At 40.3% G+C, this 24,000-nt stretch overlaps 3 protein-coding genes across 5 annotated transcripts; 1 reads left to right on the forward strand and 2 right to left on the reverse strand.

Moving 5' to 3' along the window:
• The first annotated feature begins 1,929 nt into the window (after positions 1-1,929).
• Positions 1,930-10,065, forward strand: LOC104442911 (protein TIC 40, chloroplastic). Its single transcript, XM_010056289.3, has 14 exons — positions 1,930-2,281; positions 2,626-2,743; positions 2,928-2,985; positions 3,079-3,096; positions 4,528-4,795; positions 5,296-5,402; positions 5,481-5,544; positions 6,312-6,390; positions 6,823-6,863; positions 7,142-7,187; positions 7,883-7,977; positions 8,782-8,885; positions 8,980-9,027; positions 9,661-10,065. The coding sequence occupies exons 1-14, from the start codon at positions 2,071-2,073 to the stop codon at positions 9,715-9,717; spliced, it is 1,314 nt and encodes a 437-aa protein (XP_010054591.2). The 5' UTR covers positions 1,930-2,070; the 3' UTR covers positions 9,718-10,065.
• Positions 10,066-11,007: 942 nt separating this feature from the next.
• Positions 11,008-13,621, reverse strand: LOC104442922. 2 transcript variants are annotated; one of them, XM_010056304.3, is made up of 6 exons: positions 13,091-13,621; positions 12,936-12,995; positions 12,426-12,681; positions 11,783-12,071; positions 11,599-11,676; positions 11,008-11,512 (listed from the first exon to the last, which is right to left on the reverse strand). In XM_010056304.3, exons 3-6 carry the CDS (start codon positions 12,653-12,655, stop codon positions 11,462-11,464), a joined length of 648 nt encoding a protein of 215 aa, XP_010054606.1. In that variant the 5' UTR covers positions 12,656-12,681; positions 12,936-12,995; positions 13,091-13,621; the 3' UTR covers positions 11,008-11,461. The 2 variants fall into 2 exon arrangements, with proteins under 2 accessions (XP_010054606.1, XP_010054601.1); XM_010056299.3 differs by having other exon boundaries at positions 12,936-12,989; positions 13,091-13,620.
• Positions 13,622-20,901: 7,280 nt separating this feature from the next.
• LOC104442937 lies at positions 20,902-22,781 on the reverse strand. Of its 2 annotated transcripts, none has more exons than XM_010056312.3 (2): positions 21,755-22,775; positions 20,902-21,290 (listed from the first exon to the last, which is right to left on the reverse strand). In XM_010056312.3, the coding sequence occupies exons 1-2, from the start codon at positions 22,520-22,522 to the stop codon at positions 21,168-21,170; spliced, it is 891 nt and encodes a 296-aa protein (XP_010054614.1). In that variant the 5' UTR covers positions 22,523-22,775; the 3' UTR covers positions 20,902-21,167. The 2 variants fall into 2 exon arrangements, with proteins under 2 accessions (XP_010054614.1, XP_010054622.1); XM_010056320.3 differs by having other exon boundaries at positions 21,287-21,378; positions 21,755-22,781.
• Between the last annotated feature and the right edge of the window lie 1,219 nt (positions 22,782-24,000).

Genomic DNA, 24,000 nt, shown 5'->3' on the forward strand with positions numbered 1-24,000 from the left:
AAAAAAATTACCAAATGAATTTACATTCTTTTTTTTTCCAATAACAAAAGAATAAAATTGATTACTATTTGACTAGTTAATAAATAGGCCCTTAGTAATCATTTAGATAAGGAAAGCTGTCATTCTCGATATGCTATATTCTCGATAGAAATTATTAAATAATGCTTCACAAGACCTAGTTCTGAACTACCGAAGATTTTTTTCAGTAAATTAATCAGGCACGAGGATGGAATTTGGAAGGAAAGTATAAATTGGGGAAAGTACATAAACGGCTAAGCACGACAGCGCCTGCCAAAGTGGAAAACGCTAATGAGAAACGACGTAGCTGGCTCCCGCGGCGACCAAAAAGCAACGTGGAAACCGTGTGAAGCCCAAAATTCCTCATTTCGGTCTTCTTTCCTCACCATTCACATCAAAAAAGGGGGAAAAAAGAAAACAAAGACCAGCATCGACAAAGCGCGCAGAGAGAGAGAGAGAGAGAGAGAGAGAGATGGCGATGAACTGCTCGCTGGTGGTGTCGGTGGCGAAGGCATCGGCGAGCGCGTGCCAGTGGATAGCGTGCAATCCGGAGCGGTTCAGCAGCGAGCAGGTGCTGTACCTCCTGTTCCGCTTCCCCTGCGAGAACCTGCAGCGGTTCGGCCTCTCCCTCTGGGCGTGCCTCTGCTTCTCCTCCCTCGATTCTTCCTCCTCCGACTCCGACGCCCACTCCGATTGAATCGAAGGTTGTGAATATAGAGTCTCTTGATTCTGATTTCTGGAGGAAATGTCGCGTCTTCTGATCGATTACTGTTCGGGGATTTTGTCGCGTTTCCCCCCTTTCGCGAATGATTTGTCGAGGTTTCGTCCGTTCTTGTAGATCTGATTTAACACTTTTTGATCTTGCTGGGAAGGGCAGGTCAGATTAGCGTTTAGATGAAGACATCTCCTCTCTCTCTCTCTCTCTCTCTATCTCTTTCTCCCTTTGGCATTGCATTTTCTGATCTTAAAAATCGGATTCTTATGATTTAAGAATGATGAGATTGGCTCAATGCACGCCACAAATGGTGCGGGAATTGTTCTACCGGCGTCGCTGGGCCCAGTCAAACGGATGCATTAAAGAAATGATGCTCGTCATCGTATGCATAAATCCCAATCATTAACTCATAGGTTGGGTGCAATCATCTTTGCCCCCATATCCACTCCAAAACCCTAAGCAATGCAAGGCAGGCTGGCCGCCTTCTCGCGAGCTCATCCTTGAATGGAAAGGAATGGAATCAAACCCACGTCCCGGTTCGCTATGGTAATCACAAACACGACGTGCCGCTCGCCACACGAGCCCACCAGAAAATTATACCTTTCCTCTTTTTCCCCCCGACAATTCAAGGGACTCATCCCTTTTTCTTTTTCTTTTTGGTTGGAGGGGGGGAGATGACAAAGAAGAGAATAAGGGCTTAATTTCTGATATAAGGAAAAAATTGGACTGGTATATCTTATTCTTAAAGGTTAATATTACGGAAAATCTAAATCGGTCAATTTGTAATAAATTTAGTACAAACTAAATCTTTGACAAAAAAAATTTCAAACTAGTATATCTATGAGTATGTTTCGATCTAGTGCTTTACTCTCTATTTGTTACAAATGTATCAATTTGTGATTTTTTGCGATATTAATCTATTTTAAACAAAATTAACGGGTGACAAATTTGTCACGGGTGTATTGATTTTAGATTTTTTGTGATCGAAAAATTAATTCATGATAAATTAATCATATGTATTTAGAGTTTTTGGTGGCGTTATGCGAAGAAAAAAATTTGGGATTCGGAAGTTAGGAGAATGTGGAGGCCTCTAAAGTAAATGGGCCAAGAGGAGCTGGCCCATCAATGAGAGAGGCCCAAATCCAGTTAGAACTAACAATGCGCTGCCACATCACTTCCGAAGTGCCGACCAGAGAAGAAGGGAAAAAAAGAAGAAAGCGAGCACACGATTTGGGAGCAAAAACCACGTTACAAATCACAAAACCTCCGCCCTCGGCTCTCCAGACGGCTCCATTTCTTCCTCCTCTTCTGCTCGGCGGCAGCTCCCGGACCGAGACATGAGCCCCTTCGCGGCCATGGCGGCTAATCTGCAGGTCTCCCCTCACCTCTACGCTCTCCCCAGCTCTTCCCATTCGAGCCGCGCCGGCAGCGGCGGCGGCGGCGGCCGGGGCTCCGTGCCCCCGCCGAGGAACAAGCAACTCCTCTCGCGGACTCTCTTATGTCAGAGGAGGCCGGATGAGGCGGCGCGTCTCCGTCGCTATCGAACTGGTATTGACTCCGTGCGTTCGTGCGTGCCTCTCTCTGTTTGCTTGTGCGTGAACAATTTGGAACGGCTGTCGAATCGGATGCAATTTGAAGCTCGGGAGGATGCGCGGATTCGTAGGCTGTGCGGCCAGTTGCTCTGTATTTAGGCGCAGGCGAAGCTGCGATCCTGTAGCTATTGCTGTCTCTTGATTCAGTCACCTGATTCTTCAAGTTTGGTGTTTTTTTTTTTTTTTTTTTTTTTTTGGGTGGCGAATGGCTGATGATAGCTATTGCATTCTGAACGTAATTAGATGATTGTCGACTGTTTTGTCGTTATGTGAAATTAACGAACGCTTTGTGATGCACAGCGCCTCAAGCGGCGGAATCGGAATGTTTCGCGAGCATTTCTTCCTCAAGAAGTAGTAAGGAAACGACTTCGGTTGGTGTTCCTCCACAGCCGCCGGTGCCTCCTCCTCCATCTTCTTTGTAAATCATCTTATCCTTTCCTACCTCCTTAATTTCTTGCTATTTATTTATATTTTTTGGCTACTCATGGTCGTATCTTCATCGGTATATGGGGTCATCGATGCTTGTATTCTTAGTCTATCTTGGCACCTCACTCTAAGACTATGTAGTTTTTCTTACTTTCTGCATTTTGTCGATTGTCTAGCGGATCACCTCTCTTTTGGATTGGGGTTGGTGTTGGAGTCTCCGCACTATTTTCATGGGTGAGTCTGTAGGTCACTGCTAGGTCCTTGTTTCCTGAATTATGACATGCAAATAAGTTAGATTTCTCATTAACGAGTTTAATTGAATGGCAGGTGGCAAATTACCTAAAGGTACAATTTTTCCGCCCTGAGTATGCCTATGCATTCATCTAGAGGTCGAGCTTTCTGCTGTTTTTTACACTGAAGTGGAAGTAGGCCTTCTTTATTGAGTGTGCAGAAGTCTAAATTTCCATCAACCGTTGTCATTGGGGATTAAAACAAATATTTGAGTTTTATTTGCTATGCTGGGTAAATCTGTTGCATCGTCAGCTGTACAAATATGGTTTCACCCAGAGTGTGCTTTTATCTATAAAAGAATGTCTCGCCAAAATGTGCAACTTTTCTGGGTGATTAGCATTGTATAGAGGTAAGAGCAATAGACAGATATAGAGGATACTTTTTCTTCCAAGGTTAGTTGTTGGACCTCTATATATCCGTGTCTTATTTAAATGCATGTTATCTGGAAACTTGATAATGTTAAGGCCGATTTTAGGTGGTCAGTTGTCAAAAGCCTAATGTTTCTTTACTTAAATTTGGTTAAACAAGGTTCTGGTTGTGTAAACAACATGAGTTCGTTCCTGTGAAGCATGTCTTTTCTTTTCCTCTAATTTTGTCTAGGGTTATAAGCAAAACGTCATTCCCTTTTTTCCAACTAAAAAAATACTGACTAGAGGTGATTTCTTATGATCCTGTTGTCGGAACAGGTAATATTAATGCCGTAGTGACGTTGACAAGTTGCTTTGTTTCTTGTGGGTTTTTCTTAGTTCTGCACAGGAAAAATAGGGTAGTGGACAGAATTCTTATGCTTTTGTTAATGACAAAATACAAGTTGGTTGTGTGTGAAATGCATTAAGCATTTGAAAATGAAATTAGAATCTAAATATATGTTTATTGAGGTTTCACGGAAGAACACGGCTTTCAGTTTCTTGAGCAGTCATTATGAATAGATGATCTAATAAGATGACTCTAGAGAGATGAGGTTTCTTTGGTCTGCCTGCTGTAACTATGCGAAGGATGTGAGTTGGCCTTTGAACTAGCGATTGGCGAGAAGAGGCAAGATTAGTGACATTGTATTTAATTGAGGGAGTAACCACTGAGTCAATCCTTTGTTTCATGAAGAACTGCAATGTTAAAGGAACACTTTAGATTGCACAAACTCTTTTGAAATGTCTCTCTCGACTCATTGATACCATAAAATTCTAGAAAGGGGAGAATTTTCAAGGGTTGAGAGTTGACATATTATTTACCTAGATGCCGTGCGTTGTGTAACTTCTTGTGCCTGAATGTCTACTCTGTCACTCTTGGATATCATTTTGTGTAACAACCGATGCAGTTGCAATTGTAACTTATAGAGATTGGTAGTATTCTACATATTAAATTCAGCAGAAAAAAAGGGGTGAACTCATCCTTGCAGCTCCTTTTACTCTTTTTTGTAACCCTTGTCTGCCCTTCCACTTTTTCTTTCATGAATCTTTTCAAAGATTGCCTTTTCCACTTACCCAGAAATATGCTATGCAACAAGCTTTTAAGGCTATGATGGGTCAGATGAATTCTCAAAACAACCAGTTTGCCGGTTCTCCCTTTTCTTCTGCCTCTCCTTCTCCATTTCCGATGGGTTCAGCACCACGACCCACTCCCTCTCCAATGGCTACTTCTCAACCATCTACAGTTGATATATCTGCAACAAAAGTAGAAGCTGTGAAAGCAGAAACAGCTCCAGTTGCAGATGTCAAAGATGAGATAAAGAAGGAGGAAGAACTGAAGAGATATGGTAATGAAGATTTCTTTTGGGGCCCTTTAGTCACTCACTCTTAACCAGAATTGCAGTATCTCCAATTCCTTTCTGAGCTTGTCTTAAAGTTGATTTATCCACTTAGTGATGGCAGTTCTATTGGGAAATTGACATGTGGAGTGAAACATAGTGTCAATTCATGAATAAATTATGCAGTAGGAGAAGCACTTTGCTTGCATTTTTAAAGCATAATAATTTTTGTACGTATGCCTGAATTGTTTAGGACATACGTTAAAAGCAACTCCTTTATACAGTGCTGTCTACTCGCTTCACGTTGTAGTCGTGTTTCTTTCTTCTTTAAGCAGTTACCAAGCTCTTCGGATTGTTTTCTATATAGATAGAGCCAAAACTTTATGGAAGGTCCTGAATTAGATCAATGGAATTCTGTTAGCTATAATAATGGCTATGTAACTTGTAATTACTTGGACAATGTTTGAAAGTACCGAATGATAAATTCATGCTGGATCTTGCACTTGCAGCTTTTGTGGACATTTCTCCAGAAGAAACAAAGGAAAAGAGTCCTTTTGAAAGCTTCAAGGATGTAACAGAAACAACTTCATCTGAAGCTACTCAGTTTGTTGGCAATGTAAGTCTTTCTTTGGATGGAGAGAAGAAAGTTTATTTTCTTACTGTAGGCTTATGACTTGTCTCTGCATTGATGAAGGCCCCTCAAAATGGATCTGCTTCTAAGTCAGTGGATAGTTCTTCTGAGGCATCCGAATCAACTGGTACGTGAATGTATCAAACATCGGTAGACTTTGCATTCGTCTGATCAACTTTTAGATGTTGATATTGCTTTTCCCTCACTTCATTTGTACACAACAATTGATCTGAAGTAGAAACCCAGTGTTTATGCACTTCTGAATTCAGTCCCTATATAAAGGTGCTTTGGCTCTTTATTGTATCAGTGTTTCCTTGATCTGTGTGGGGAATCCAGGAAGGTGCACAGGATGAAGTGGTAGGGACAATAATGAGAGGATAAAGAGAAATAACATAAGATGAGCTACAGGAAATATCATAAGCTACTGCACAGAGAAATATGACTAGCGGATTTTCATTCCAGTTACCAAATTACATGGTCTTGGGTTGGAGGATGCTGCTAAGTTAGAAAAGAAGAGACTTTGAAAAATCATGCTGATAATTTGTAGGTACTTATGCTGCTTATGATGGATTGAGTTTATTATAACCAAGACTTAATTTTCACCTCAGATCATAGTAGATGTCTTGACAAAGATTCTGATGCTCATCAACTCATCCTGAGGATCGTGAAGATGTTTACCAAGTAGATTAAAAAGTTAAATTGTCAAATTGGAACAAGTAACTGTAAATGGGACTGTTAATTTCATCATCTAAATTTCCTTGCAAGCATGTATAGAGTTGCTTCTTTGAAATTGACCTCAGCTACAAATCATCCTTCAGAAATCTCTGATTGATTGTCTATCCCATCTGCACAATTCCTATACGTGCTAATCTGGAATTATTGTCTACTGCCCAGGAAAAGGAAACCCTGTTTTGTCTGTGGATGCACTAGAGAAAATGATGGAAGATCCAACTGTGCAGAAGATGGTTTTCCCGTAATATAGCTTCCCTCGTTGGTTTGTTCACGTCATAGTATTTTGACAGTCATTTCGTTGCATGTGCATACTGCTATGGATAAGTGTAAATGCCATGCTTGGTGAACTCTCTGTCTCTCTATGATGTTATATTTACTTATGTTGGATATAGTTGATTTTGGATTAATCAAGGATATCAAATGCTTTTGAACAATACAGATATTGAATTTGCTTAATCCTTGAATTACAAGATATAGTACCCTTTAATGCTATCTAAACTTCCGGAATCTCTATTTTATCAGCAATTGTGTTTGTCCATTGTATGATTTCCTGTCTTTTGCATATAAAAGAGATGGAGTTCTCTATGAGACTCTGGCTGAATTCTAAGCTGTTATATAAGTTGGCTGATGTGCTTGTCATCGTGAAATTTCTGATTTTTCTCATCTATTTTAGGCATCTACCTGAGGAGATGAGGAACCCTGAAACCTTCAAATGTGAGTACATATTTGTATGACATATTTGACAACTCGTCTCGCATAAGCTTTAGTAGGGACTCCAAAAAGTATGGCAGCTATATTTAGCACCATTCTCAGTGGTCTGATCTTTCACATTGATGGTTAATCTATTGAATTGGCGAAATGATTCCACTAGGAGTGATGTTTTTATACTCCTGTGTAAAATATTGCCTATTTATTTATATGCAGAATAAGGAAAGTAAGGGTGAACTTTGCATATGCAGCAAGCTAACTAATGTTTGCATTTTGCATGTCAGGGATGCTACAAAATCCACAATATCGTCAACAGTTGGAAGAAATGCTGTAAGTTCCTCCCTTTAACTTTTCATCCGTATTGTTTCAGCCAGGTCATTGTTCACTTTGTCAGAAGGATGATTACATGTCATAGGTGAATTAGTTTTGTTAATTTACAATCCATGCTGCAGTTTGTGTAACTTGGCAGTCCATTTGCCTCTGTAACGCTGTACCTGCTGTGAATGTTCAGATGGCTGTTATTCTTAATTGCCTTCTATTGCTGGTAGAGAACTCAAATATAATGCTCAAATTCAAAATATAACTTATTTGACTTGTTAAGAACTACATTATAAGATACTCTTAGAGTTTTTGTATTTCTGCAGACTACTATTTTCTTTGCTGATGGCAGTATAAGTACTTTGTTTGTATGTTTCACTGGCTCTGGCAACTTTTTAAGTAGAGATGTTTACTGGAATCTTGCGATTGCATCCTTCCATTTGGTTAAGAATTGCTGTAGTTGCTTTGTCAATTAGTCACTTACTCTGAATGACCACTGTAGCAATGTATGAATTTCTAGCAATTTTGCATGCTTTTTTTAATTGAACTGAGCTATTTTTTGTCCATATTTTTCATTTTTAGGCTTTTGAAATGGTAATCTGCTCATAATCTGCACAAGCAGCCAAACATATTGCAATGAGCATAGCTTTTGTCCTATAATGATCTAAGAGATTTCACAATGACTTATGCATATGCATTTTTTCCAGAAATAATATGGGTGGAAGCAGTGAGTGGGATGGCAGAATGATGGACTCTTTGAAAAATTTTGATCTTAGTAGTCCCGAGGTTAAGCAGCAATTTGGTAAGTCTGAAGCTGACTACGAATTCCTCATCTAAGTTTCATTTCCTCACTGTGTGTTGCGACAATATTCTTTAAAAGAGAGGTCCCTTAATGCGTTTTCCCATGATGAGTTTCAAGTCTTGTTCATTAGAGTTTCTATTTGCAGGAGCATAGTTATCATTATCTTGTTGATTTGGTAATTTTGGATGCTTCATCTTCTTCTATTCCTGTTCTGTTAGCATTTAATTACTGCTACCTGAGCAAACAACAAAAAAGAGTGCCTTTAAAAAACTGGTGGAGCTCTTGTTGACTTTCCATATCTGCTTTGCTTTCTCACTCAGTTTCACGTGAAGACTTTTCAATATTATTTAAGACAATTGAAAGCTTGGAGCATGAACCTTACTACCAGACTCCTTGATGATTGTCAATTAAGTTTAGCATTGTAATTTCATACGATAGTGTTCACTTCTGATTTACTGCATTGGCCAAATCTTCCATTAATTTGATGGATACTTCTTTTGTTGTTTTGTTGTTTTTTTTTGGGGGGGAGGGGAGGCAATTGTGTTCATAGATTTCTGTATCATCAAAGGAAAAGTGAATTTGCAAAACCTACGCTTTTGATGTGTGTATCTTTGTTTTCCTTTTCCAACCTTGGCCATATGATAGTTAGATGTTCTAAACGACACTTCTGGTTCAAGGATCAAAGCAGCATGAATGAAAAGGGGCTCAGTGGCTATGATGAATTACAGAATTTTACAAGAATGCTGCAGTTCTTGAGATGTCTTCAATTAATTCTTCAGTTGGATTAATTTTGTTGATTTGCAGATCAAATTGGCCTTACACCTGAAGAGGTCATTTCGAAGATAATGGCCAATCCTGAAGTTGCAATGGCTTTTCAAAACCCCAGAGTGCAGCAGGCAATCATGGATGTATGTACCAGCTATAATTTTGCTAAGCTTAAAATCACGTATTAAATCTTGCATCGGTCATTGGTTTAATGTATTATGGTGCCCCCTTTCGCAGTGTTCTCAAAACCCACTAAGCATTGCCAAATATCAAAACGACAAGGAGGTAATGCCTTTTAACTTCCTGGGCAAGTTTTGTTAAATCAATCTATTTCAGAGAGTTGATGAACAGTATATGTGGGGTCAAGATTCTGATTGTTGGCATGGTGATTGGTGACCTTAGAAAAGAATCATTAGTGGGAACGATTATTTCTTCATTTCATTGATCTTTGCTGTGAATGTCTTGTTCTGTGTTCATTATTCCATTATCACTGAGTTGACCTGTTTACGCAGATGGTACTTGAAAAACGACAACTACATGAATGGTGTTTTAGGATGTTTACACTGATGGTGTTTTTCTTAAGGATTGACTTTTTGATGAATGCATACTGGAAATGCACAGGACACATACGTATGGTTCTAAAGTGTGCTTGGTTTAGCTTAAGTAAAACCACTCTGTCGCTCTGTTGCCATAATTTATACTATTATTCAAATTTCAAAAAATTATGAAAATCTTACATGTAAATACAAGTTTATGTTAGCATTTCGTGAAAGTTTTCAGGTGTTTCAGATTTAATAGAAGTCAAAATGCTTGAGCGGAAGCTTTTAATAAAGGAGAAGTAAAAATAAAAGTCAACCTAGAAGAACTTCTAAATCGTACTCATCTTGGAAATGACCTCATTATATCTTTGCGCTACAGGTGATGGACGTTTTCAATAAAATATCAGAACTTTTCCCTGGTGTGACTGGTCCTTGATCCATATGTTCTTCCTTATTACCATTACTTTCCATCCACCTGATGATTACGCCGAGAGAAGCTTGCATCAGATCTACAAAAATCTGGTTTCTCAACATTGAGCCTGCTTTGGATGAATCCTGCTGTAGGTTCTACCAACGTAGCATATTCGTGTTCGCAGCAAGTTTCCTTCTGCTTACAATGGCTGAGTATGTACCTTTTTCCTCTTTGAAATCAGTCCGAAAGTTTTGTAATTTTGTAGTAATTGTTCTAGTGCAGAATGGCTCCTGGACGAGTTAAATTTGTTTGTGTTACTACTGAAGACGATGTAACTTTGCAAAGTTGTACATAGTACATCTTGGAGCTCTCTCTCTCTCTCTCTCTCTAACAGTCACTGGCCTGATCAAGTTCAATAAGGACCCTCGACGAGCATTTTGGTTGGAGTCTCATCGAGTTTTTGATTGCCTCATGTCATGTTGGGTGGAGAGCATCTGGAAAATCTTCTTGTCATGTGACATGCTAGAACATATCTGGCCAAGACACCCTCATTACGTGCGAAAGAACCTTTGCGTTCCTTCTCCACTGGATATCGACGACACGACTACCCTTAGTTATCCAATTTTTGAAGCACTAGAAATGGTGAAGTCGAGTCGCCTGCCTCATACAACTTTTCGTTCTGAGTTTTACTGTTATTTTGAGTTCCACGTGGCAAGGTTTATATTCTTGACGTACTCGGCATCCTAAGTGTGAAGCACAAGAAAAAGCCCCACCACATGATGATCTTTGGCGTCATCGTTTTCCTCCTTTCCTTCTCTGCTTTTCTTCGAACCTGGATGCGGTCCCTTTTCCTTTTTACCCTCTCGAAATGTGCTATCAGTCAGGTCGCCGCTTCCCTCTATGACGACCACCATGATGAATAATTGCAGTCATCGGTCATCGAGTAAATGAACTCAGAGGCATCTCTCTTACAAATGCAATTTCCAACACAGAAAATTTCAACAGCTTCTTCAAGTCCCCGCTCTTGGATCCCTCGCTACTTAATCAGGCAAAAGAAAGGCAAAATCAAGAATCCTCCACAAAAAGCCTCGTGGTCAGCTGAACAGCGACGGCCTCCCAGATTTTGACGACCCGAATTCACTCAATAATTAAATAGATATCTACGAAACAAATTTCCGACTCAGCCGAAGGAAGGCAGCAGATTCAAATGCCAGTTGCCAAACGTCTGACAATACTTCGAGACCTTAGCTTAGCATTGACAAACGACGCAGGCTAGGACCAAATGGAAGCCCTTTCCCGGTAAAGCGAAGAAACTTGCAGCAAAGTGAAATGTAATTCAACTTCCAATTTTTTACAATTTCAAAAGTCAGGCGGCGGCTTGCACTTTACAAAAACTCGGAGGCTTGCGCTATACAACAAGTTGGACTTCCACCTCCGTTCATTCAGGAAGCAAAATACATCGCAATTCATAAACATGTCAAGATGATGAACAAACTAAAAATTTAGATGCATTTGAACAGCCACTGGGGGAAAAGCATGAGCTTTCTGCATCATCCTTTATTTCCCCGTGGTGCAATCATCCCAATAACAAAAAACAATTGAGTCAAAATTACAGGGTGACGATGATGATCAACCGCTCTCGTCGTCTTAAGATGGAAGATAACTTACTTTAAAAGCACAACATATAATCAAGAACTCTTCACTTTGCTCCATAACAAATCCTCAAACCATTCCATCTTCATTTAAAAAAATCTTCTATAAAACAGACTCACTCGGAGTCGCTTTCCACATTGCCCATGGCCTTCAAGCCCCTTGGTCTCTGCATCACAAGCACAGACCAATTGGCAAGGGAATCGAAGGAAAGGGGTGTGAATTAAGCATCTAAACAATAACAACCTAAATTACCTTCTTTGAATTCTTCTTCTCCCTCACTTCATATCTTTCTTGCGACATCTCAGTCAACCATGCCCCTGGACTGACCAACTGCCAAAACCCCACAAAATGCAGAACAAAATTAGCACAGACACATCTGAGTAGGGCTGGTTATATCAACTCCAGGAACAATAAAGGCCTCTTGCAAGATTCTTACAAGTAATGTTTTTTGGATGATTTTGGCCCTCTTTTTAGGCCTTTGAGGGGGCTTACACCCTTTCATGGCAAGAAAGTCTTCTTCTTTCTCTTTGCTCGAGAGAGCAATATACAGCTTAGGCCAAATCAGCCCTCTATCTTCTATATTACCATTCACATCCACCGGAACCTTCCCATTATCATCCACACCAGCTGATCCTCTCGTCGAATAGTACCGGTCCTCCTTCTCTGGCGATGCCAACTTCTGGTTTTCATTCAAGGTAGACCGATGTGTGGTCCCATCAGAATTCCTGCAACCCAAAGGAACAACTATGAGCACTGTAGTCCTCATACTTTCTTGAATTTAAACAATTCCATATTCTCAGCAGACAATCCCCACCTCTTCCGCCACCAGGAAAAAAAAAGTAGATAGCAGAAGTAAATTTCCTAAACTTTCGAAATTTGTACAATCGACTGCATCAATTTCGAGATATCTAGCAAGCAACAAGCAAGGTGAAAGTGGAACCACTCGCGTCGAAACCCTATCTCAAGTTCTTCTCCACAAGCGAAACCAATCTCTCGAAGACAGCAAAAATCCGTATTAACCCATCAGCCACGCAGAGACAAACGAGCGCATGAGAAGAAAAGCTCAATTTCTCTTTTACCTGGTGAAGCGATGAGCTTGGAGATGCGAGTTTTCCTTATCAACAGCCGCGATGAAACAGCGATCGACCCGGGACGATATTTTCCGGCGAATTCCGCCGCTGAATTTCTGGGAGACTCCAGACTCTTTGCCTCTGACGCATCTGAGTCGCTTCCTGTTTCCCCACTGCAGGAGGAAATCAGGCTCTGATGCTTTGAAATCGCTCCTCTGACCCTTATCTTCCTTCTCCATTTCCACAGCCAGACGAGGGAGACCGCCTTCGATGAGCCAAAACAAAGGGAAAAGATCAGCTTTTTCTAGAGAAGAGCAAAAACAACAAGCAAAAGACTCGGAAGGGAGACGATGAAGCTACACGAAGTTAAGCTAGGAAGCGCGTCAATTTTGCAGCCTGCCCCAAATATCAAGGTTAACCCAGAAGCCCAATTTTGAAAAGAACGATGTAATTGTCATCAGATGACAAGAGCACAAGCGGGTTGAACCAACATCAAGTTTAAATTCGGAGGGCAAGTACCTTAAATGACCCAGATGAACAAGGAAATCCACAGCGAGGAAGTGCCCAATTAACCTGCAGCTAAGAATGAAGGACTTAGAGAGAGAGAGAGAGAGAGAGAGAGAGAGAGAGGCGTCGGAGGAGAGATGGAGAAGAGAGAAGACGAGGCGTCTTACAGGGACAAAACCGGAGCCGGAGCAGCATGCGCAACCAAGAGCTCGAGGAATTTTCCCAGTGAAAAAGGTGGAGAATTCCGTCAAAAGAAACGCAACCCAGATCCTCCTCCCCCCTCCGGCGTTGCTCCAGGAACTGCAATCTCCCGGTCTCTGCCTCTGCCGGTCCTCTTCGTCAGTCCCTCGGACGTCCTCTGCTTCTCTCTCTCTCTCTCCCTCCCTCTGTTTATCCTGCCACTCCTTGTTCTCTCTCTCTCTCTCTCTCTCTCTCTCTCTCTCTTCCCTGCTTATTATTGAAGATTAGCCGCCTTCTTGTGATGGGAAAATTCGACGGTGAAGATTGAAGAACAGAAAATGGTGGCGCAAAATTGGGGTCCCCTCTCTCTCTCTCTGAAAAGTTTTTGCGTCGTTTCTCGGGGAGTCCGAAGATTTTACATCGACCTTCACGAGACTGTCCCAAAAATGTTCTCCTATTTCAATTTTCCGTTTGATTCCGGGACGGCTGCTTCCCCTGTCGCCGTCGGGACGTCGGCTTCCCCATCTCGGAATCAAGAATCGAACCGGTCGATCCATCAACTCAACTGACCTCCCTTTTTTCGTTTGCTTTTTATTATTAATGCTTCGTTATATTCATTGTTCTTTTGCAAAAGTTTTTGGTTGGAGCATCAAAATGGGCCGCTTATGTTGAAATGCTGATCCTCCTTGGGAAAGCCCCCAATTAGGATCTTCTAGGGTTTGGTCTTGAACCGGTTCGAAACTAATTTTACTTGATAACCGGTCTCGAAACCGGTTCTAGGCTAATAATCGGGAACCGAACCGTTCAAGACAGGTTCCCATATTTTTTTGTATACACTGAAAATCAAACCAGCTTAAAATGGGCAAAGATAAGGCGGGGTTTGTGTTAATTTTCGAGTTGAACTAGCCCGAATACTCACTCTTGAAAGTGGTTGGTGGCTCTTGATGTGCTGTGTAATTTGAAAGGCCTACCAAGCTGGTTAATGCTTCATATGAAATTTGCTCCTTATGAAACAATCTTAGACTAAGGAATGGAGTTGACAGTTCGTGTCAACTTGTCATTGTCAAATTTATGTTTCGCGTCATCTAAAATATCTCAATTTTGCTTTCACGTGTCAAATGATTGGAATTACTATGATGCCGCAATGTGTAGATTGGACGAGACATATCGTGTTATATTCTGATATTCTCTCCGTGTCAATTCTAATACTTGTGATTTGTTGAATACTCGATGTCCTCATCATAAGGAAAAAAAAAACAAACGCCGTTCCTATAAACTGAAATTTCGCCAAAGGAATGATCAATTTAGTGAAAGTCTAAAATGTGTTGACCGCAGACGAAAATCACTTCACGGAAATTGGTCGCAAAATCCTTTGGAAACCATTGTTCTTGGAAAAGTTCGACGCATAGGCCGGGACCAGGGATTCGAATTCGAAGAAGTCAAGTGGGGCTCGAGTTTCACATGGGATTGGCGTACAATTTGAGTTTGGTAGAGGCAATAAAGCACGCTCGATCGTTCCAAAGATAGTTTGGCAAGTCAAGATCAGGCTGCACCCGAAGTATTGTTGGCAAACGAAATAGTTTACAAAAGAATGCTCGTTCCAATTACACACATGTATCATGTTTTTAGGACAAGCAAGGCCAACAAACGAGGTCCCAAAATTCAAGTTTTGATCATCCAAGTCCCGTTTTAACGGTGTTTCATGTAATCGACATAAGAATCGGCTTGATAGACATTTCGGAGATTTAGAGCGCGAAAGATAATCATTTTATTTCAGAAATTAATTTTTATTTCCTTAAGTTACATCTGATTATCTAAATTTCTAATCAAGATATGATTGATCAAATAGAATATGATATGAAATCCATTGATTTTATTATATCCTATCTACTACTTCATGAATTTCGATAAATAAAATTGAATATATTAATATCATATTATATATATTTTTTGATATAAACGGCATATCATTGTAAATAAACTTAAAATTTCTAACATGAAGATTGTAAGAATATCTCATGACATTATTACGTGATTTTATTTTATTTTATTTTTCTCTTTTATTTTATTTTATTTTTTCCCCTCCCATCATTCGTTAATAAAAATTTATAAAATAGCAAATTGTACTAATATACTTAAGATACATAATAAATATAAATAAATATTTATATAAGATAGAATTAAAGTCGAATATATAAATTAAAATAAGATTGAATTAAAAAACTAAAATTTTATTTTTTGTTATTTTGAACTTATTATATTATAATTCAAATATTATTTATATTGAAATATAATTTCAATTTTGTTAATTTAACAATTTTTTATTCGAAAAAATAACTTTCCTATTATTGATATTAACTAACCCATCAACTTTTATCTCATCTTGTTTATGGGTTAATTTTATTCGACCTATATTCTTTATATATCCAATTTTATAAGCATAAAATATAAGATATGATAAATTTTATATTATTCTAAATTTTATTCTGATTGCCAAACGTAATATTAGGTTTTTGAGTAAAGATAATGATACAAAATTTATATTCCTAGATCAAATTTCTTCCTCCTAAGTGGACGGATGATTAGTAGTAAGGGTGAGCGATGAGAAAAGTTTATGGGCTAAACTTGTTTCTCATTTCCGTTCTAAAATTATTTCTGAATTAAAAGTTTGTTTTAGAAATAAAAAATAAAATAAAATGAAATCGTGTCATTAAATGGATTTTCATTTCAAATCTATTCCTATGAACTAAAAAAATAGAAAAATAAAATAGTTATCATACGTGTCTTTTAATAAGTACTTTGTTTTGGGTTCACATGGTTAATGCCATTATAACGTAGTGCAAACTCCTGTCTTTCTAAGTGGCTGAGCCACTGTGCGCTTTGTTTCCTCAGCTAGCCGGAGATTACACATCCGGCGGTTCCCTTCCGAATTATGCACAAGTAGACATCGAATCGGCTCAGAATTCAAAAGGTTTATTATATTTACGACGTCGTTTTAAAAGAACGACCGTAAATGTTCATCTATAGAAAAGGGTTTCTCATTCGAGCACGGACTTTCCAACTACTCCCAACAATCAGTGATGACGTATCTTAATTTTTTTTCTTTCTCTCTCTCTCTAAATCATTGCTCGCACGTCGCGGGATGAACCGCTGTTGATTTCTCGCATCGTTTCCCTAATGGGAAAAGGAAGACTCTAGAAAAGGCGGGTTGTTAAAGGCGGACGGACGGGACAGGAAGGGCCCCATCAAACGACACACTCAAGCTGGTGGTGAGCTGTCCCGCACCCGCACGCCACGCGCGAATCGATCTCCTCGATCGGCACGCGGGTCTTGTCGTACACGCCTCTCTTTGGGGAGTGCGGACATATATGGAAGACTCGATCATCTGAAGTTGCCGTGACACGCCCCGCGGGCCTCGTGGACTTTCAGACGATTCGGAACGATTTTCATATGGTTGGTGAGACTCAAATGGGCCTCCGTATCCTGGGGCTGTGAGCGACTGATTCGGCACAGAAGGTTGAAGTTGGCTCGCTCAAATCTGGATCGAGTTCGAGATTGAGCTACTCGCTTATCTTGTTTAGTCAAACGTACGAGCTGCTTCCAGTACGTAAGCTGGAGACTGGAATGGAGTGCATCTAACGCTGAACATGCAATCCAAGTCTAAGTTCGAGGTTGAAAATATATTGAATCGATCTGGCACGATTAGACATTCTAACAAAAGAAACATAATAAACATTCAATGTAGAAAAATAGGTTAATATTATAAAAAAAATTATAAATTTGTACATTTATGACAAATTTACCATAAATTAATTTTTTAATCACAAAAACTCTTAAATTAATACATTATGGCAAATTTACTTTGTTAGTTTTCGTTAAAGTATCACAAAAAAAAAAAAAACACAAACTGATATATCTATAATAAATGGAGGGCAAAACCCCAAGTTTGTACATTTGTCGAATTGCCACGTCTCATATAACTCGGCAATTTAATAGTAAAATTTAATAAAAATTAACGGAGGGGTAAATTTGTTACAAGTGTATCATTTCACAATTTTTATGGTAAAACAATTAGTTTGACGAAATTTGTTATATATATATACCAGTTTTGGGTATTTCATAGTATTAATCTAGAAAATTGGGACATGAAGATGTGGAAATCTATATAACGGGTTGTAAAACATATAGGATTTTATTTGAAAGAAAAAAAATGTTAATTGTTATATTTTTTTGGCATGGAAATTTTTATCAATACTTTAAAAGCAGAGACAAAATATACTTAGAAAAAAAAAAAAATAGCCCGAACCACTCGGACCATGTAACCACTTCTCTTCCAGACCGACCCGACCTCCGTACTCAAAATCAAAACATCCTCTAAACGCGCTGCTTCTGATCAACGCCTCCCTCTCCCTCCCCTACGTGATCCCGACCTTTCTCCTCCTCCACCAATTCGGCATTCATCGCGAGCTCAAGCTCGCTCCTCATCTTCATTTGCCTCCGACCACCCAATCCCCAGCTTCTCCCCTAAACCATCTCCCTATGGAGCCAGTGAAGATGGCGACGCTCTACACCGCCGTGATAGCAAGGTCCTGCTGGCCGCCTCAGCCGTGCAGATCACTTCCGTGGCGGCAGAGGCCCCGGCACCGAGCCCTGCCTCCGATGCCATGGCATTCGTTCCTCTCTAGTCATGAGGATCGGTATACATTTGCTCATATTCAAACTCTTCTTATACGTTGGGAAAGAATGAGAGGGAGGGATTGAATCGAACGGTGGTGAAAATATATATTTTCTCATGTTATTTGTTCGAGATGATTGTTTGCCGTAATTTCTGATACACTAAGCGAGTTTTATCTCGTTATTTTTCTAATGGAATGGTGATCCAACATAAATTGCAAACTTGTTGACTAAATTAGAATGATAATTCACTATATTCAGCTTTGCAGATTCACTTCTCAACTAATACTCCAATCGATTCACGAAAAATATTTTTCATGAATTGAAAGAATCAAGTTGAATTGAGAGAAAAAAAAAATTGACAAGAAGGAAAAAACTCTCTCTAAACCATCAAATCAATAAAAACTAACTATTTTTTTTTTTTAAATTGATGCTGATAGAAAATATTTATCTTTATCGTGAATTTTCCAGTAAAACAAACATATCCTAACATAAATATCACTACTCATTACGTCCAAAATTATCTCGTCCGCCACCTTCTTTTGGAACCTGGAGAACCTGTTTTCAAATATCAATGCGGTCGTTGTAATGACTCATGAATACATGATGGATGATATCTTGAAAAGCAAAGGAAAGTTCTCCCTCGCTAGGATGAATGCAGTTCATAGAAACAGGGGAATGCACAAGTATCATCGTTGGAAAATTCGTTCCAAAGGAAACCATTCTTAAGTTATTTCCAAATCTTCGGATGTATTTCGCTAATACTATGAAAGTCATTTTCCAACATCTATCGCTGGAAAAGTATGAAACATGCATTTGAGGAATAGTCTCAAGTGTAACTCTAAATCTTAGGTTCAGGTGTTGAGGACTTTGGTTCGGTTGTTGGGTCCAAACGGGGTATCGATGACTTGAGCAACTGTTAGGGACCTAAGCCCAAGTGCCAAAATCTCAAGCATGGCATTGAGGTCTTAGCTTGTTGGGCACCTAGCTTTAGGTGAACCCAGGTATAGGCATCGGTGACTTGAGTGTGAGAACCAAGAACTTTGGCTTGGTTGTGAAGCTCTTAAAGCCAGCTTTAAGGGATTTGCGCTCAGCCTAATGAGACCTAGGCACATCCTTAGTGGAGCAAGACATGGGCACTGAGGAACTAGTTATGGGCGCTGAGATCTGGGACTCAGTTGTGGAGATATGTTAGGATTCAATGCACAATCACAAGAAAATAAAGAATAAAAATGATAAAAGTAAAATGGCACACAAGGTTTTATCATATTTCATCCATAATTAGGGTTACATCTTGCAAGGGATTCCATTATAATTAGCACATTATATCTTTCTATTATATTCCTCAATTATAAAAGAAAAAGTGTGAGGGTATTTAGGCTAGTTGTGAGTTCCCAAGCAACAGGACACGGGCTTGGGATCCTAAGGACCTTACCTTGGCCTATGAGGATCTAGCCTTTAGCACTGAAGTCCTAAACCTGAGTGATGGGAGCTAGTCGTGTTTAATTTTTTTTTTTTTTAAATTTTAAAAAGAGAAAGTTATTTTCATGAATTTAGGCATGCTTTTTCATTATCTAACTCTAGTTGTATGTGCACCAAGAGAGAACTCCGTTGGCCTCCCCATTTTGACATCAATCATTCATGCCTTCTTCCATATTAGGTCCATGCCCATGCGGCTTATAAACTTATTCTAATCTCAATAGATTGTTTTCACTACTTAAACAGTATCGGGTTCGACTTATTTGGAGGAGACGTGATTATATTTATCATGTTTAGTATGCTTCAAATATATTTAATGGGGGGTTGCTAACTTCACTTATCTTTTGGTGGACACGACATTACTTGTGTCCCCTAAGTCAAAGGATGCAAACACCTAAAGCTTGAAACCACCGCCAGGCCCACTTTGAAAGCCGGAGTTGAAGGTAATGTAATGGAATGGATATGGACGATTGCTTGATATTATCATAGCTGATTAAATTAGACTTTAAAGTATAGATTAAGTACAACATTAGGTATGACTGAGTTTCAAATGTTCCCGGCAATAACCAGTACCTAATCCTAAAAAACTGCTCATCTCTCCAAGTTTGCTAATTCCGCCTAATCTGCATTAATCCCAGGTTCCTTGCCATTACATCTATTTTAGGCACGCGCTGCTAGATTTAAGGATAAAAACCGGTCGGTGTACAATGAACTAGGGCGATGCGAAAGCCCTACAATTTTATGGAAGGATTGTACCAAACGGGCTTTTGGTGAAATTGTGGAAATATAATCGGAGAATATTAAACATGGATGATAGTAATAAAAAGCATCTGAAATCGATTCTTTTGTCTTGATGTGAATGTTTGCGCGTTTCACGGGCCAAGTGCCAGCCAATTGAGGCAGATCAAAAGGATTGCCGGGATGGCCCTCATGCAATTCGATTGAATAATCAAACTAAGCTCTCAATTCTGGTGGAAACCCCATCAATCATCATCTTTGACAAGGAGACATTGCAGAAACATTTAACTTGCGTAATAAAGACGACGGGAAACCGGTTTTCCATGTGGGTCATGGGACTTCATGGCTCAATTGAATTTTCTTGTTTGGATTAGGGTCACTTGTTCAATCAGTCACCATCTTTATCGTGGCCCGGCATTAGAAAAATATCTTCGATGGCCGAGGCCGGTCCCACATCTCATGACCCAAGAGATTCAATAGAGCTGATGGGCATCCATCTGCTATCAAAGTCTTAACTTTTCGCATAGAAGTGCCCAGGCTGTACCTCGTTATTGGATAACGCATGATTCTCTTTCCAGTTAACTAGAAAGTTCACTGCTAATCCAGGGTTTAGCACACTGGATTGGTGCAGATCCGGCACTCAGTTAGCTCCATTGGCATACTGCCAAATATTAATCAGTTGAAATAATAGTTATGACTAATGGTACCAAGTCAAATGCTGCACCATGGTAGAAGCAACTCGCTCGAGATTTACTTGTTAATCGCAAGTTCCATCCCACACCTTCCTATGGCGATTTTTGTGACCCAAAATTATCAGAGGAGATTCATCCACTCCCGTGACTAAGATGCAAGTATCAACTCGTGAATAGATGATCAGTGAAATGACTACTCCATCCAATTAACGATATAAACCACCATAACAGCTCATACTAATTAGTCTTGATTTATATTCAATTATACACAAAATATAATAATTAGGAATCCATCATCCAAAATACAGATAAAAGTAAGGATCTTTAAGTGCATATTCACTAACAGATAGAGAAGACCCTACATGTTCCATCATGTATAAGGAGAATCTGCACTGGCAAAACATACTAGAGATAGTGGACCCACATGAACTGTGTTCAGGAATCTTTTTTATGCAAACCAATCCAAAGTGGCAATTTCTCCTCAAATGCCAATACCATCATAGTAACCTCCATAAGTAATGTGAGCCCTGGACAAAGGAACCCCTCTTGCTGCTGAAATTGCTTCGTTCAGCTTGGTTGCCTGATGAACCACTTGCTTGATTCTCTGCAAATCACATGTTGAGCTCCTTAGTGTTTTTTTTTCTTTGGTAAAATCTGGCCTTTTAGGCTTTTGGTTTCAGCTCCAGAGGTTCCTAAAATTGGGAATTGAGAAATAACTCATGACATGCACCACCTGGAATTTGAAAGAACACATGTTTTGTTTTTCCTTTGGGAGGCTTCTTGAGCACTAATTTCGCAGTTAATTCGCTGTAAATATTACTTTTCTTGGCTGATTCAAGAAGATTGCAGATCATAGAATACTGGGTTGCCAATGAAAGTTCCATGTTACTTAAACAGGTCGATTGGACACAATTTCGGGTATGATTCGCTTCTTTTAGCAGCATATCAAACAGAGAAAGCTCATGGAGACATCTTATTGGTGCAGCACTCAGAATATAAGGCCAAAAGGACAAGCTCTGAACCAAATATTGCATGAAAGGGTGCTAAAATTGGGGAAAATTGCTGTACCTTGTCATCAGTGTAGATCTGAAACCGAAGCTTCTGATTCTGCTGGCTCTCTTTAGCCCTCTGGCTTCCAAGAACGAAGATGCAGATGGTAGCAGCAGCGACTCCGAAAGAACAGAGAGCTCCAATCCCGGTGAAGCCCCATTTCCATATGTTCAGACCACCTCTATTCTCATCCCAAGTGGCCTCCTCTGCATCGCAATCACTGTCCTGTTGCTTCTTGGTCACGCCCACGACATCTCTGGCGGTGACCTCATGCCTCTTTCTTGGAGAGCAAGAACTGTCAAGAACTGACTCACCTTGGAAGGCTCCTGCATCAAGCTGGGGCACAAAAATTCCTCGAGCCCCGGACCTCGGTGAGTCCATTTTCATGTCGGCAAATTCGGGTTCCGTCATCTTCTTGAAGAAGACTTGGGAGACCATGTCCTGGTCAGCTTCCTCCAGTCCCATGGCCGTGCCATCATCGGGAGGCTTGATCACCTTCTCGGTGATCAGGGACGGGAGTTTGATCTCCACAGGCACCTTGATGATCTCCCTCATCAGCCTCTCATCCGGCGCCGGCGGCGGATCGAATTGGATCGGCACCACCGGGACGACCCGGCTCGGGGCCTTCGAACTCGGGGACGGGCACCGGAAGTAATCCATGTTGAAGACGCTCTTTTGATCAGGAGGGGGGCTGTGCCTCCTCGAGAAGATCTTGTCGCCCTCATTGAAATCAAGATAGCCATCGACAGGAAGCAACTCCCACTCATCAAGATCCATTTTTTCCATAGGAAGTGGGAGGACTCGTCTGGTGGTAGAGGGAAGGTTAATATAAGATGCGTTGCTTCTGTGGGGAGTTGAAATTTCTCCGGCGACCCTTTTGAATTATTGAATCAAAGGGAGAGGTGGGTTTGGTCTATCATGGAGTGTGACGTGGGATTGGAGTGAGAGCAAGCTTCCCTAAGATGGTGTGTCTTCTTGCTCTTGGGAGCGAAAGATTGAAAACCAATTAGGAAAAGGGAGGGAGGCTCATGATACGACGGGGGTTTGAGGCGGGTGCTTATCCTCCCACGAGTGGACAAAAGGAAGGCGGTCCGTTTGGGGCCCACGTTGAGGGGAGAATTCCCTCTTTGAAACGTCCTTGGATGTGCCCTCCCTTTTTTGCTTCTCCCCCAAATTAACCGTATATTTTGTGGGATATTTTCAGCTAATTGCCTCCTTGGAATTCTGGGTGTGTGTTTTCAAGGAAGTCCTGCAAATGAACATCTCCCAATCTAGCAATCTGGGTGGTCCTGCATAGCTTCAAATACACTAATCCAATTTTTTTAGCTGCAAATGTCCGTTGCTTGGCCGAGGGTGCATGGGAATGGTAGGGACTAGGATGGGCCTTTATAGTGAAAAAGCACACAAAAGAAGAAAAAAGAAAAAGATGAAAGTAAAAGTCCTCACAGCTGCCCTTGTTTCGGTATCTTCTTTTGAGCCTTTCGTAACAAGATTTGGTTAAATACTAAAAACGTGATTGAATGTTCTAAAGTTCGCCTGGATGCATCCGCAATCTTTTATGAATCTCAATTTCGGCAGGCATATATACACTTTTGTGACACAATCTGACTTCCTTCCCTTGTCTCTCTCATTGGCATCAAGAGATATCGGATTTGGGTTCATGAGCTGTAATTGGTTGTGGGTCAGCATCACATCCAAATCCCCCAACACGATTCTGTGCACGCGTTTGAAAAATACGGATCGGTATAGATTAGGGGTCTAAATTATATGAAGATGATTCTCATTTCTAACCTTGCAAGCCAAGTCAAAATTTCAATGGATTCCATGCCAACTAGTATTTTCTCCAAAAGGAAAAAGATCTTTTACAGAATCTGGTTTCTTAGTGGTCAACAGTTGCGTCCGGAGGTGTCGCTTGCTGCCATTTTCAGCGAACGTGACATGTGTCCTTGGCTCCTTGTACAGCCAACGATTGCGTGCTCGTTTTGGTAGCTCGTGTTCCTTCTACGTACACTACCGAGCGCTTGGCTTGCATTCTCGCAAGTTCTAACCTCTGTCGCTTGCGACTGAAAATGAACCGCCCACGTCCCCTGGAAGAGAAACTAGAAGAGAGAGCCCGTCTAACATGGCAAAAAGCGATGCTGGGTTGCTTTCTAGAAGCACAAACGTAGGTTTAATGTCGTCTGTTCGGTTTCTTTATTCGTGGGTTTTCGACCGTCCGGAGAATAGAAAAATCTAGGGGCTCACGTTAGGTAAATATGATAATA

This window comes from Eucalyptus grandis, chromosome 1, assembly GCF_016545825.1.
Source record: "Eucalyptus grandis isolate ANBG69807.140 chromosome 1, ASM1654582v1, whole genome shotgun sequence".
NCBI classification, from domain to species: Eukaryota; Viridiplantae; Streptophyta; class Magnoliopsida; order Myrtales; family Myrtaceae; genus Eucalyptus; species Eucalyptus grandis.

Bases quoted from the DNA above. Each gene is read 5' to 3' on its own strand.
- LOC104442922 (XM_010056304.3), bottom strand. From the start codon at position 12,655: ATGGAGAAGGAAGATAAGGGTCAGAGGAGCGATTTCAAAGCATCAGAG. The intron at 12,072-12,425 runs GTAAAAGAGAAA...TTTGGGTTGCAG, and splicing joins CAAGCTCATCGCTTCACCAG to GAATTCTGATGGGACCACAC. The intron at 11,677-11,782 runs GTAAGAATCTTG...GGGTTTTGGCAG, and splicing joins TCATCCAAAAAACATTACTT to TTGGTCAGTCCAGGGGCATG.
- LOC104442911 (XM_010056289.3), top strand. From the start codon at position 2,071: ATGAGCCCCTTCGCGGCCATGGCGGCTAATCTGCAGGTCTCCCCTCAC. The intron at 4,796-5,295 runs GTAATGAAGATT...TTGCACTTGCAG, and splicing joins GGAAGAACTGAAGAGATATG to CTTTTGTGGACATTTCTCCA. The intron at 7,188-7,882 runs GTAAGTTCCTCC...CATTTTTTCCAG, and splicing joins CAACAGTTGGAAGAAATGCT to AAATAATATGGGTGGAAGCA.
- LOC104442937 (XM_010056312.3), bottom strand. From the start codon at position 22,522: ATGGAAAAAATGGATCTTGATGAGTGGGAGTTGCTTCCTGTCGATGGC. The intron at 21,291-21,754 runs GTACAGCAATTT...TGTGATTTGCAG, and splicing joins AGATCTACACTGATGACAAG to AGAATCAAGCAAGTGGTTCA.